The sequence below is a fragment of the Xyrauchen texanus genome, chromosome 3 (genome assembly GCF_025860055.1).
Source record: "Xyrauchen texanus isolate HMW12.3.18 chromosome 3, RBS_HiC_50CHRs, whole genome shotgun sequence".
Classification (NCBI taxonomy): Eukaryota; Metazoa; Chordata; class Actinopteri; order Cypriniformes; family Catostomidae; genus Xyrauchen; species Xyrauchen texanus.
Genome location: NC_068278.1, coordinates 56,316,235 through 56,329,981, shown reverse-complemented (window position 1 = coordinate 56,329,981; position 13,747 = coordinate 56,316,235). Strand labels below are relative to the sequence as shown.

General features: G+C 45.7%; 1 protein-coding gene across 1 annotated transcript in view; it reads left to right on the top strand.

The window, feature by feature from the left end:
• Nucleotides 1-13,747, top strand: part of LOC127622940 (netrin receptor UNC5C-like) — a 189,098-nt gene that overhangs the window by 144,728 nt on the left and 30,623 nt on the right. The window contains exon 8 of the mRNA XM_052097134.1: nt 7,789-7,980. Within this exon, the coding sequence (XP_051953094.1) occupies nt 7,789-7,980 (192 nt within the window). The remainder of the gene's footprint in view (nt 1-7,788; nt 7,981-13,747) is intronic.

Sequence of the window (13,747 nt, the reverse complement as noted above, 5' to 3'; positions counted from 1 at the left end):
TTGGTACTTAAGTATAGCCAAAAGATGTAAACAATATGTATGTTAACATGATTTTAATGTGATACGCTTACTAACCTTACTTAACCAATTTTACAACTTTGTAAACCCTAAAACGACCATAACATTACGATTTAAACAACTTTACAGTAATACACAAGTTTTAACAGAAGAATTAATGTAAGGGCTTTTAGAAAACTATAAGCTTCACGTTTCTGCCTTTTAAACCCTCCAAAACTTGCCCCCATTCACTTCCATTGTAAGTGTCTCACTGTAACGTTGATATATATTTTATTATTTAAAGAAAAAGTGCGACGAGTCAAATTGATTGTATGTGGTAATGAACATTATGCCTCAAATGCTGTCAGCCGAGCTTAACTTGTATTGGACCCGCAGCAGTACTGCCGCTCCCTATATGCGTAATACGCAGTCTGCGTGGGGAACCAACTGCCTAGGCGGGCACCATCTTACCCTTGGAGGGCACCAGAAAGTCTACCAGCTGCCCTTACTCACACGTTATACGTTATTCAAGGACCCGAAAGCAGTTGCGGAACACAGATGATTGCTTCACATCACGTGACACCCCCGCCCCTCCCCCAGTGGCGGCCCTATCCCGCAGTATTCCTTTAATACACTTAAAATTTGATCAAAACATGCAATAAGCACCTATAAGTGCTATCTAAAATATTACATTACTGATTACAATTTTTGTTGTGCAATTTGTAATCTGTACCGGATTACATTTCAGAAGTAATCTACTCAACACTGTTTACATATTAAAAGTAGCTCTAGCACAAGGAAATGTTTATGTTGTGTATAAAAAGTCTTTAAAGTCAGTAAAGTCAGTGAGTTCAACCTCTACAGTGTTTCAGCATATCCCAATGGTAATGCTTCTGTTTTAAATCTATCGCTAGTTTATATTATTGCCATAACTTTTATTACAATAACGTTAAATAACTGCATTAACTATTGCAGAGATTTTAAAAATGCTGTATTACTACCTACAGCAGTAGCCTGAAACAATGCCTAAATAGCTGTATGGTGTTAATACTGACTAAAAACTCTTTTGGTTGCATGAAAAAATCCTTAACAAATTACACCCTGAACATTAAAATGATATATCGAATTTTATCAAAGTTTACCCTCCTGAAAGTCATTTTATAATTTGCACACTGCTGATTGGTATCAAATGCAGACCATCTGATGTCAACACACACACACACACACAGTGATCAACCCCTAATGTTTGACACAACTAATGACACTCATGTTTGGTCACGGCCAGTAATCGAATAATATTTGTCATTAGGACACAGCTGTGATCAATTTTTTACCTCTGATTGTAAATTAATTATGGGTGTAAGTCACTCGATATTACAGTGGAGAAACACGCAAGAAAGAGGCGTAGAAGTTGTAGAGGTCACTGAGGAAAGACAGAACAAAAAAAGAGGGATGTAAGATGTGTATGCTGTGTTTAGTGTGACCGCCTGCTGTGTCACGGATTTCTACGGCTTTTAGTTTCGTACAAAATCGCAGCTACTTTAAATTCTCTAAGAACACACACACACACACACACACACACAGTAAATCCTGCTGTTCACATGCTGGTCAAGGATGGTTCATTCTGATTAGAGCTGGTTTGATAGACGTTCTTTTATTAGTGGTGTTTTTTGTAGTAGTTATCTATTATATTGCACATGCATAGGGCTAGTGATTTAAACAAACCCCTAACCTGAAATTAAAATCTTTGGTGCATGACTTATCCTGCTCTTTGCTACGGACATGAATGATACCTCAAATCATGGGGCTTGTTGAGCTTAGTTGTGCTATTACCAGTGCTCGAATTGAGGGGGGGCTGGGGGGGATGCCGCCATCTAATGCCCCCATAAGGCATTAGATTTTTTTACTTAAGTAAAAGTACTGTTAATGAAGAAATAATTTACTTGAGTACAAATAGAAGTACTCAGAAATATTATGACTCAAGTAAGAGTAAATAAGCAGTTTGTAGAAAAACTACTATAAAAAATTATATTATATATAGTATACACGCTTCCATTTTAAGGACACAAAGACGTTTTTGTTCTTGAAAGAAATCGATGCTTCCTTTCACCAGTGATGCATTAAATTGATCAAAAATACTGCCAAAATCATTAATTGCAAATTATTATTACAGTATGAAATAATTGTTTTAAGTGGTATTTATTCAATTTGTTTACCAGTGGTGGCAAACATACTGTATACTGTGTCACCTATTCCTTACAAAAGCATTCTAAAGTGCTAATATGGTACTCAAGAAAGTGTGCTTATTATTAGAACAATTGAAAATGGTTACGCTACCATGCGGAAATCACAATACAGTTTTGCTGAGGTATTGAGTCATTATAAGTTGCTTTACACTTGTAAGTAAATTTGGGTTTTAAAAATAGACAAAAGAAACACATTTCTCCTGAAATTAAATTTTCTTGTTTTAGAGAGATGAAGGCTATTCTATGCATGAATTATAGTCTCTAGTTTGAGCAACAGACTCCTCACGGGTCCTATACTAGCAGCTTCTAAATACCAAAGACTTGCACTGCTGCAAGAGGGTTATTGGACAAACAGAACGTTTTAAGAACATTTATTTAAATAGAAATAGCCATTTGTAACATTCTAAATGTCTCTAAATCGTCTCTAAACTCTATAATGTGCATTGTGACTGAAACACATTCCTATTTCAGTTTTATTCTCATTCATGTATGTCCATGTATTCTGGCTATTAAGTTAACATACTGTAAAAAACTAATATAATATATAATTTCTCATACCTTCTTTATATAACGTCCATCCCTTGTGCACTTTTGGCCTCTAGCGGGTAAGGCTTTTCAGACAGAGAAATGGCAGCACTGGGCAGGGAAGTACAGTACAGCACCGTGAGCGTCACCCGCTAGGACAGTTTATTTTGAACAAGAGGGGGAACAGTTTCTTAATCTAACGCGGGAGTGCAATACCGAACTAATGCTGATTGATAGAAGTGGAGAGCCCATCTGTGCAATGGATGTAAAGAGTGGTGGTGGCGTAGTGGGCTAAAGCACATAACTGGTAATCAGAAGGTTGCTGGTTCAATCCCCACGGCCACCACAATCGTGTCCTTGAGTAAGGCACTCAACTCCAGGTTGCTCCGGGGGGATTGTCCCTGTAATAAGTGCACTGTAAGTCGCTTTGGACAAAAGCATCTGCCAAATGCATAAATGTAAATGTAAATGTAATTGTGAGAACATCAGATATTATTAATAAAACATGGGAACTGGTGCGGGCATTTTTGCCACCATATTTTGAATTTAGGGATATTTTAATGAAGTCCCCATTCATTTCCGACCCTATTGGATTGTGCTTAACTTTCTAAGGTATATAAAAGTTTGTTTTAGACACACAGTAGCAAGTAAACAAGATATCCCCACATGTATGTCAAACTGCATCGTGTTAATGTTTAAAACTCTTAAAAACAAGTGAAGTTGGATCAGTAGTTAAACGTGTTCAGACGGTTCTCTCGTACCTGAATGAATGGCTCCTTTCCTGAATAAAATGAAATATGCAGAAAATCACCATCTTACAGTTCTTGTATATTGACAGGGTAGAAAGTCGTGGAGAAGCTAGAGAAGAGAGGACACCAGTGGCAGTTTATGCAAGCTGCTGTGTTCATGATACTGTGTCCTGCGGGCTTCCGTCATGCCAGCACAGCGGCTTTTAATTTATAACCAGATATAGTGTTCATAGCTTGCTGATTTCTTCTTCCCAAAAATTCAAGAATATCATGTATTTTTGTACTTTGTAATTGGTGGTGAAATATAACCGTAGCGAAATTGAATACATCATTTTTAATCAACTCAAGTAAAAGTACTATTCTTTATTTATACTTAAAAAAGTAGAAAAAGTACAGTAATGGTAAAAGGTCTGCACTTATATAACACCTTTTTAAGCCTTAACGGTATTCAAAGCACTTTACACTGCGTCTCAGTCACCCATTCATACACCAATGGCGGCAGAGCTGCTATGTAAGGTGCTAGCCTGCCATTGGGAGCAACTTGGGGTTCAGTGTCTTGCCCAAGGACACTTCGGCATGTGGAGTCGTGTGGGCCGGGATTCAAACCGCCAATCCTGCGATTAGTGGCTGACCCGCTCTACCAACTGAGCCACAGCTGCCCTAATCAGACTAGTTGTAATCATTACTATCCACCTGTTTTTAAACCACTTTCTCTTATCCCATCTTAATTTACAGAGACAACAATAAGTAAGCCCTATGTAGGTTTATTGTTTTGCTCATCCAGCCCGACACAACAACACTGACTCAACGAATGGCGTGAGTTTGTTCGATCAACAGCAGATGTGGGCTATATTCAGAAGGCAGTTTGAAAATGATGATTGGTAAGGTGGGTCAATGTAAAGCCAACGGAAGTTGAGTGTGTACTTGAATTAATATTCACAATTCTAGTCTCATTTCAAGTCTAGCCTGAAATGTGTCATTCTTGATGTTTAATACGTTCTCCTCTCCTAGCTTGACATGCAGTATAGTTATTAGTAAACAATTTGTTGGTAATTCCTCTGAAAATTGTAAAAATGTGGCTCTGTGGCGCAGATTTCATGGGGTGTTTTAATGTCATGGTGAAGAATCTGATGTTCTGGAGCATGAGGGGAGTTTTAATCGCTGTACTGTACCTTCATTACTATCTCACTGCAACTAATGAGTGATGAGTGCCTGCATGAGATTTACTCAGCCAATAGTTACATATGTGGGGATTTAAGCATGCGCCACACACACACACACACACACTTTAAACTTCAGAAACTGTGACGATTTGGCTGCTTCTCACTTTGATGTTCCAGAACTGCATTTCATTCAGCTGTTTCATTCAGCCCTGATCCCCTATAAATCTGCACACACACACACACACACACGTACACAAACTCACAACTTGTACACACACAAACACATTTGAGAATCAGCAGGAAAAGAGGTTGGATGAACATGTCAGTATTGTTCTGCCGCTGTCTGATTTCCAGGAAGATGAGCAATAGGGCATGTAATAATTTATAGCCTCATTAATTTAAAAGCCAGTGTCTTATTATGGATTCTCTTCCTCCAGCCCTCTCTGTCTTTTCCTATTTTATCTGGGCATTTTTTTCTTCTTCCTGCAAAAACTTGCTCTAAGGATTGACAAACAGGGTTCATATTGTGATTAATATCATTGTTTAAAGGCCATTCTCGGACGTGACCTTCATCTTAGAATGGCCTTTAAAATGGAATAGCATACTAACATATCATTCTTATTATTTTGGCAATATGTAGCACCAGAGACACTACAAGGACGAGACTATTTGTAGGCCAATAAATGGGAGAAACTGTAACGTTCAATATGGTGGTTGTAGGCATGAAAGTCCCACCTTTCAGTTAAATTAGCCCCTTTTTGACAGACTTTGCCAATATGGCTTTGTTAACTGCAGGGGAAATCAAATTTTTTTCTTAGAGTGCAGTCTTTTTTGCAAGCACATCCATATTTGTTATTATAATTACGATGCAAATTTGCGTAAGTTCACTATGCTTGAGACTTTAGCGATGGATGTTTTGCCATTGTTTAGGGTTTTCATGAGGACGGTATCCAAATCTGAACACGTTTGGCACAGACAATAGCAAAAAAACAGGAAAAGTTGGCACATGCTGTGACATACGACATCTGCCTTCTTGTCGCCGTACCTGTTGTAACAAACCATTGCATAACGAATGACGGGTGAAAAAATGTTTAGACCTGAGACACATTGAAGGAATAGTTCAGCCAGAAATGAAAATTCTCTCATTATTTTACTCACCCTCATGCCATCATGGATGTAAATGACTTTCATTCTTCTTGGCTCTGTAGGTCCATACAATGCAAGGGAATGGTGACCAGAACTATGAAGCTCCAAAAGCTCATAAATGCAGCATAAAAGTCATCCATAAAACTCCAGTGGTCTAATCCATGTCTTCAGAAGCGATATGATAGGTGTGGGTGAGAAACAGATCAATATTTATGTAATTTTTTTACTATAAATCTACACTTTCACTTTCAAAATGTAAAAGTATGTGAAAGGGAAAGTGGAGATTTATAGTAAAAAAGGACTTAAATATGGATCTATTTCTCACCCACTCTTGTCATAGCACTTCTGAAGATATAGAATGAACCACTGGAGTCTTATGGATTACTTTTACACTCCCTTTATGTGATATTTGAAGCTTCAAAGGTCTGGTCTCCATTCACTTGTATGTTGTATGTTGAATGGACCTACAGAGCTAAGATATTCTACTATAAATCTTTGTTTGTGTTCTGCAGAAGAAATAAACTCATATACATCTGGGATGGCATGAGAGTGAGTAAATGAGGAGAGAATATTCATTTTTGGGACAATTATTCCTTTAACAATAATCTGATTGGAGTTTGTTTTCAAACCAGACATTGGATCGGGCTTGTGATTATCAGATCTGTTTTTTTTTCTTGATTTTGGCTGCCTGCCTGACCAGGACCTTTGTTTAGAAAGTGTACATTCGCTGGACCAGCCTGAAAAATGCAATTTGTTGTGTGATTTTGACTAAAGAAGCTACCTTTTTGATATCGTTGCTGTATGATTTAATTGCTGATTTTATTCATATATTATGGCAAAAACAGTCTTAAAGATTTCTGTCTTTCCACATTGAAGTAAACTCAGCAAAATAAGAAACGTCTTCTCACTTTCAACTACTTTTATTTTCAGCAAACTTAACATGTGTAAATATTTGTATGAACATATAAAGATTGAACAACTAAGAAATAAACCAAACAAGTTTCACAGACCTGTGACTTACAGAAATTGAATAATGTGTCCCTGAACAAAGGGGGGTCAAAATCAAAAGTAACAGTCAGTATCTGGTGTGGCCACCAGCTGCATTAAGTACTGCAGTGCATCTCGTCCACATGGACTGCATCAGATTTGCCAGTTCTTGCTCTGAGATGTTACCCCACTCTTCCACCTAGCCCTAGCCCTCACCCTCCGATGCAACAGGTCCCAGACCTGCTCAAAGGGATTGAGAATCGGGCTCTTCGCTGGCCATGGCAGAACACTGACATTCCTGTCTTGCAGGAAATCACGCACAGAACGAGCGGTATGGCTGGTGGCATAGTCATGCTGGAGGGTCATGTCAGGATGAGCCTGCAGGACATGAGGGAGGAGGATGTCTTCCCTGTAACGCACAGCGTTGAGATTGCCTGCAATGACAACAAGCTCAGTCCGATGATGCTGTGACACACCGCCCCATGCATAGCAACAATTCTTGATCGTAGGTCTATTGAGATCTCTTTTTTGCGAGGCATATTCCACGTCAGCAGATGCTTCTTGTGAATAGCAAACTCAAAATGTTTCAGTTCTCTTTATAAGTCAAAGTAGCTCCAACCCACACTCCCACAATCTCGTTACATTAACTGGATGCCAGGTTTTCCAACTCCTGACTCTAATTAGATTTTGTTGGTGATTTTAGCCTAGGGGTTTACTTACTTTTTCTACAGCACTGTGAATGTTTTATGGGATGTGTTCAATAAAGACATGAAATGTTATAATTGTTTGTGTGTTGTTAGTTTAAGCACATTGTGTTTGTCTATACTTGTGACTTTGATGAAGATGCAGAAAACCAGCTAATTCTGAAGGGTTCACATACTTTTTTCTTGTCACTATACAATTTTTAAAGAATAGCAGGCAGTATACAGTGCAGTAGGCTAGTATTACTGAACATACTGCCTATGTGTTGTGCAGCTGCACCAGGCGGAGATGAGGTGGCATTGTACGTGGGCATCGTCATGGCGATTGTCATGTGTCTTGTCGTCTCTGCTATCGTGGCCCTGCTGGTGTACCGCAAGACGCATCGGCGCTTTCACTCTGACATCATCGACTCTTCTGTGCTCAACGGAGGATTTCAGCCTGTTAACATCAAACAGGCGCGCTCAGGTGGGTCATTAAACTTTATTGTTTTGATGGATTTAAGCGTGTGCTAGCTGCATAAATAATGCAATTATATTAGTTGGTTCATACAATGTGTTTTTGTTTTTACTGGCTGATGCCGATGTGTTACAGATTAGGGTGGCTGATGACAGATGAAATGCTGATATATACACTATGCAGTTTGGCCTAATTATATCAGATAAGACAACTTATTTGACAACTTATCCCATATAGAATACCCCAAACATTTGGGCTTTTCTTGATAACCCTGGCAATGCAAAAAGTGGCTTTCTTAAATTGTCACTGGAGTAAAAAGTGTGACAACTAGCCCTTGTATCCCCTACATAAAAATAGCTGAAATGAACACTAATTTACACAATATTTACTCTAAACAAATATATTTGAAAACAGAAAATGTTTATTATCTATTAAATCTGCTCAAAGACAAAAATTGTATTCCACTACAGATTACAGATTACATGCTGTAAAATACAATTTGTAACATTCCGTTGGATTACTTAAGGTCAGTAATGTAATCTAAATACTTTGGATTACTTCTTCAGCACAGGTACATTTTTTCACTTGCTTTGACTATAAAAACTCTAAATATTTTATGCAGTGTTGTTTCTAAAAAAGATAAATCAAATTGATCTTGTTTTAAGGTAGTTTACATGTATTTTTAGATATTTTTACAGGAAAACAATACAAAAATTATCATCAAGAATAAGATGTTTGCGCTAATATCAAAGGTCTTACTAAAAAAAAACAATATGATCTAACCTTTATTTTCCTTTATAAAAAAAATGTGATTGTACCTGAAAATAGGTGCATGTATAATGGCTAGAAATCACTTTAGCTTAGCATAAAGCTAACTGTTTACATGACAATTTACACAAGGTTTATTTCTATTTCTGCTGCTCCAAACTTACTTCAAACTAACTTCTCTGTCTGCTCGTATGAATGTAAAACGTTTGGTTACGTATGTAACCTCCGTTCCCCGAGGGAGGGAACGACACGTTGTGTCGGAGAAGCGACACTAGGGGTCTCTCTTGAGCGCCCATATTCACCTCTGATCTATGAAAAAAGGCCAATGAGAGTTGGCAGCCAGTATTTGCATGTCCGCTCCGGACATACGGGTATTTAAGCGGCGCAAATACGGGAGTTCATTCAGGATTTTTCTGAGGAGCCGAAATGGTCCGGCCACAACAGTGGCTCGGTTCAGTGACATGGCGGAGGAAAGACACAACGTGTCGTTCCCTCCCTCGGGGAACGGAGGTTACATACGTAACCAAACGTTCCCCTTCTGTCGCTCTCTCCACGTTGTGTCGGAGAAGCGACACTAGGGGACCCATTCCAATCTTGCCATGTGCTGAACCGTGTACGTGAACTGCCGATACAGAGGCAGGCAGGGATTCATCCAGTGCCACGCATCGTCTGTACCCGGCTGCACGTACCCTTCCCCAATGCCCCATACGAACATCGGGATCCTTCTAGTTACCCTGGGTGGGGAACAAGGCGATGTTTGCCAACATGGGAACGGGCCAGCCTGGCTGGGCCTCTTTTCTCTCTATGTTTCTCGCATAGAGCAATCACGGCCGGGGCCCTTACACGCATATAGGGAAGGGGGTCTTACCCAGACCCTGCGGAGACCACACCTGCCCTTTTTCTTGGGGAGGAAAAGTGGTAGAAACGTCACACGGCCGTCTTAGGGCTCGTGTGGAAAGTATGGTGCGGTGGTAGATCCCAGCCTCGAAGGGGGGAGTTGCTACAGCATGGCGACCGGGGCAGCTGTAACTGCCTAAGGGAGACACGGGGGTCCGCTCGTAAGGGGACAGAACCGTGGAAATACACACAGGGGGCGTCCGCACAGGAGGCCTTCTATTTTACCTGTGGAGCACCTATGCCAGTACAGGGTAGCCATCAGGGTACCCGCAGTGGCTTGGGTTGGCGAGTTCCTCCGCTGAACCGCAGACCCGGAGGAAGTCCGGGAAGAAGGCGCACTACTTTACCTTGACGTCAGGAAAAGGGCGCTGGGCGCAAGCGATCCACCCGGCCGGTCAGTCTACGTGTTACCGAGTTCTACGGGCTCGGACCTGAGAAAACACGAGACGCAACCGACTCAACGCGGAGGTTGTAAAACCTCGCGAAGGTGTTGGGTGTTGCCCAACCCGCGGCTCTACAGATGTCTGCTAGGGAGGTGCCCTTGGCCAGTGCCCACGAGGACGCAACACCCCTTGTTGAGTGAGCTCGGACCCGTAAGGGTAGGGGCACGGCCTGGGTGTGATAAGCCAGTGTGATGGCATCGACAACCCAGTGGGCGAGCCTCTGTTTGGAGACGGCATTCCCTTTCTGCCGTCCCCCAAAGCAGACAAAGAGCTGCTCAGAGCGTCTGGTGCTCTGTGTGCGGTCCAGGTAAATGCGCAGGGCGCGCACTGGACACAGCAATGAAAGGGCTGGGTCTGCCTCCTCCCGGGGGCAGCGCTTGCAGGTTCACTACCTGATCTCGGAATGGTGTGGTAGGAACCTTGGGCACATAGCCCGGTCGCGGTCTTAGGATCACAGACGTATCTGCCGGACCGAACTCCAGGCAAGTGTCGCTGACAGAGAACGCTTGCAGGTCCCCGACCCTCTTAATGGAGGCGAGCGCGATCAGCAGGGCCGTCTTAAGAGAGAGGACCCTGAGTCCAACTGATTCGAGCAGCTCGAAGGGAGGTCTCTGGAGTCCTGCCAAGACTACCGAGAGATCCCAGGAGGGAACTAGGCCTGGCCGGGAGGGATTCAACCTCCGGGCGCCTCTCAGGAACCTGAGGATCAGGTCGTGCTTACCCAAAGACTTGCCGTCTACAGGATCGTGGTGGGCGGCGATAGCGGCAACATACACCTTGAGGGTGGACGGGGACAGCCTCCTGTCCAGCCTCTCCTGTAGGAACAGAAGCACTGACCTAATCGCGCATCTCTGCGGGTCTTTGGCTCGGGAAGAACACCAATCTGTGAACAGGCGCCACTTTAGGGCGTAAAGGTGCCTGGTAGAGGGAGCTCTGGCTTGGTTGATGGTATTCACAATGGTCGCCGGTAAGCCGGCTAGCTCTTCCGCGTCCCGTCCAGGGACCAGACGTGGAGGTTCCAGAGGTCTGGGCGCGGGTGCCAGAGCGTGCCCCGTCCCTGAGAGAGGAGGTCCTTTCTCAGGGGAATTCGCCAGGGAGGAGCTGTCGCGAGGAGCCTGAGTTCCGAGAACCAAGTCCGAGTGGGCCAGTAGGGGGCCACCAACGTGACTTGCTCCTCGTCCTCCCTGACCTTGCACAGCACCGGTGCAAGAAGGCTCACTGGGGAAATGCGTACTTGCGCAGCCCCGAGGGCCAGCTGTGTGCCAGCGCGTCTGTCCCGAGGGGAGCCTCTGTTAGGGCGCACCAGAGCGGGCAGTGGGAGGTTTCTTGGGCGCGAACAGGTCTACCTGGGCCTTGCCAAACCGCTCCCAAATCAGCTGGACCGACTGGGGTGAAGCCTCCACTCCCGCCGGGCAGGCGTTGTCGCGATAGTGCGTCCGCTACGACGCTGAGCTCGCCGGGGATGTGAGTGGCACGCAGCTGACTTGAGTCGCTGCTGGCTCCATAGGAGGAGACGGCGGGCGAAGTTGTGACATGTGGCGGAGCGCACGCCTTGGCGATTTATGTACGCCACCACCGTGGTGCTGTCCGATCTCACGAGGACATGTTTGTCCCGAACTAACGGGAGGAACTTCCTGAGAGCAAGAAGGACGGTCAGCAACTCCAGGCAATTGATGTGCCAACGCAGCGGGCCCCTTTCCAACGGCCCGCTGCTGCGTGCCCGCTGCACACGGCACCCCACCCAGACCGGAGGCGTCGGTTGTGACCAGGACGCGCCGGGACACCTGCTGCAGGGGCACTCCTGCCCGTAAAAAGCAGAGGTCTGTCCAGGGTCGGAGTGTTTTGAGGCAGGCGGGGTGATCCTTACCCGATGCGTGCCGCGGTGCCATGCGTGTCTCTGGACTCGAAGTCTGGAGCCAGTGCTGGAGTGGTCTCATATGCATCAACCCCAGCGCGCGACCGGCCAGGAGGATGCCATATGCCCCAGGAGCCTCTGGAAAAGTTTTAGAGGGACCACTGTGCCTGGCTTGAAGGAAGCGAGGCAGTCCAGCACCGACTGAGCACGCTCGCTCGTGAGACGAGACCAATCTAGATGCTGAACGCCAGCCAGAATATTTCTCTGTGTAAGCATTTTGAACGGGAGTTTTAACAAGGCCCGATTGAAAACTCGCAAGTCCAGGATTGGTCGTAAGTCGCGCTTTCTTGGGTACAATGAAGTAAGGGCTGTAGAAACCCTTCCTCATTTCGGTTGGAGGGACGGGCTCTACCGCGCTCTTGGCTAAGAGGGTCGCGATTTCTGCACGCAGGGAACTGGCGTGCTCGCCGCGTACTGCGGAAAGCGGACGCTTCCTGAAGGGGGCGGAAGCCGGGCAAACTGAATTGCGTAATCGAAGTCGAATGGTCCGTGCAGCCAGCGTGATGCGCTGGGAAGCTTAAAGCCACGCTTCCCAGCTCTGCGCTTAGGGGCACCAAAGGGACGAAGTATTTTGGACGTACCCGGCAGGGCCTCGCAGCGGGCGGAACAGGTAATGCAGCGTCGGGCGGCTTCGTTGCGGCCTGAGGCTGAGGTGCTGAGAATAGACTCAAAGCACTTACCTTGCTCCGCGCCCGCAGGGGGCGGGTTCTTGACTGAGGAGGAGGTCTGATGTTGGCGCCCTCTGGACTCGCCTGAACCGGCCAGCCGGGGACAGTCGTGGGCAGGCGGAAGGCGGATCGCCGCGTCCGTGTACCGGACTGTTGTGATCTGAAAGCACATTGCCGTGAGAACGGCATTTGCGGGCCAGGTGACCCAGAGGCAAAGGAAATAGCTCTTTTATTGAGAATGTGGGTACCACAGCCCCGGCCAGGGGTGTGGCAAATGAAAAACAAAGGATTCTCCTCCCGGCCCTCCACCGGGGACGGAGCGGTCTTACCACCTCCGGAGCTAACGTCTTCGGCTCTGGGTCGGCTGTCTCAGGAACGCTTGGGAGCCTTCCGGTCCTGGAGGGGGTTCGTGAGACAGGGGCGGCGCTGCCTGCAGAGTGCTCGACGCTGGGGCTGAGAGCTGGGCCCGGGTTGAGGCGGAGCAGGAGCTGGTTTCTCGCAGGGGACGCCCTCGGCGGGCAGACGGGCAGGGCCCGTGAGCGGCAGGTCTGGCGGCGGGGCATGATGTGCGAGATGGCCTCCGCCTGCTTCTTCACCGCAGAGAACTGTTGGGCGAAGTCCTCGACGGTGTCACCGAAAAGGCCAATCTGGGAGACAGGTGCGTCCAGGAAGCGGTTTTTGTCAGCCTCACGCATCTCGACCAGGTTGAGCCAAAGATGGCGTTCCTGGACCACTAGGGTGGCCATCGTCTGTCCGAGTGCCTGCGCTGTGGCCTTCGCCGCTCTCAGGGCGAGGTCGGTCGCTGAGCGCAGTTCCTGCAGCACATCAGGATCAGGTCCACCCCCGTGCATGTTTCTGAGTGCTTTGGCCTGGTGGACTTGCAGGAGGGCCATTGCATGCAGGGCGGAGGCAGCGCATCCAGCCGTAGTGTAGGCCTTCGCGTTAAGCGAGGATGTTGTCCTACTGGGCTTGGATGGGAGTACGGGGCGACCTCGCCAGGAGGTAGGGCTACCGGGGCATAGATGGTGCGCAACTGCCCTATCAACCTGGGGAATCGCGTCGTACTCGTGGCGCTCTCCGCCGTC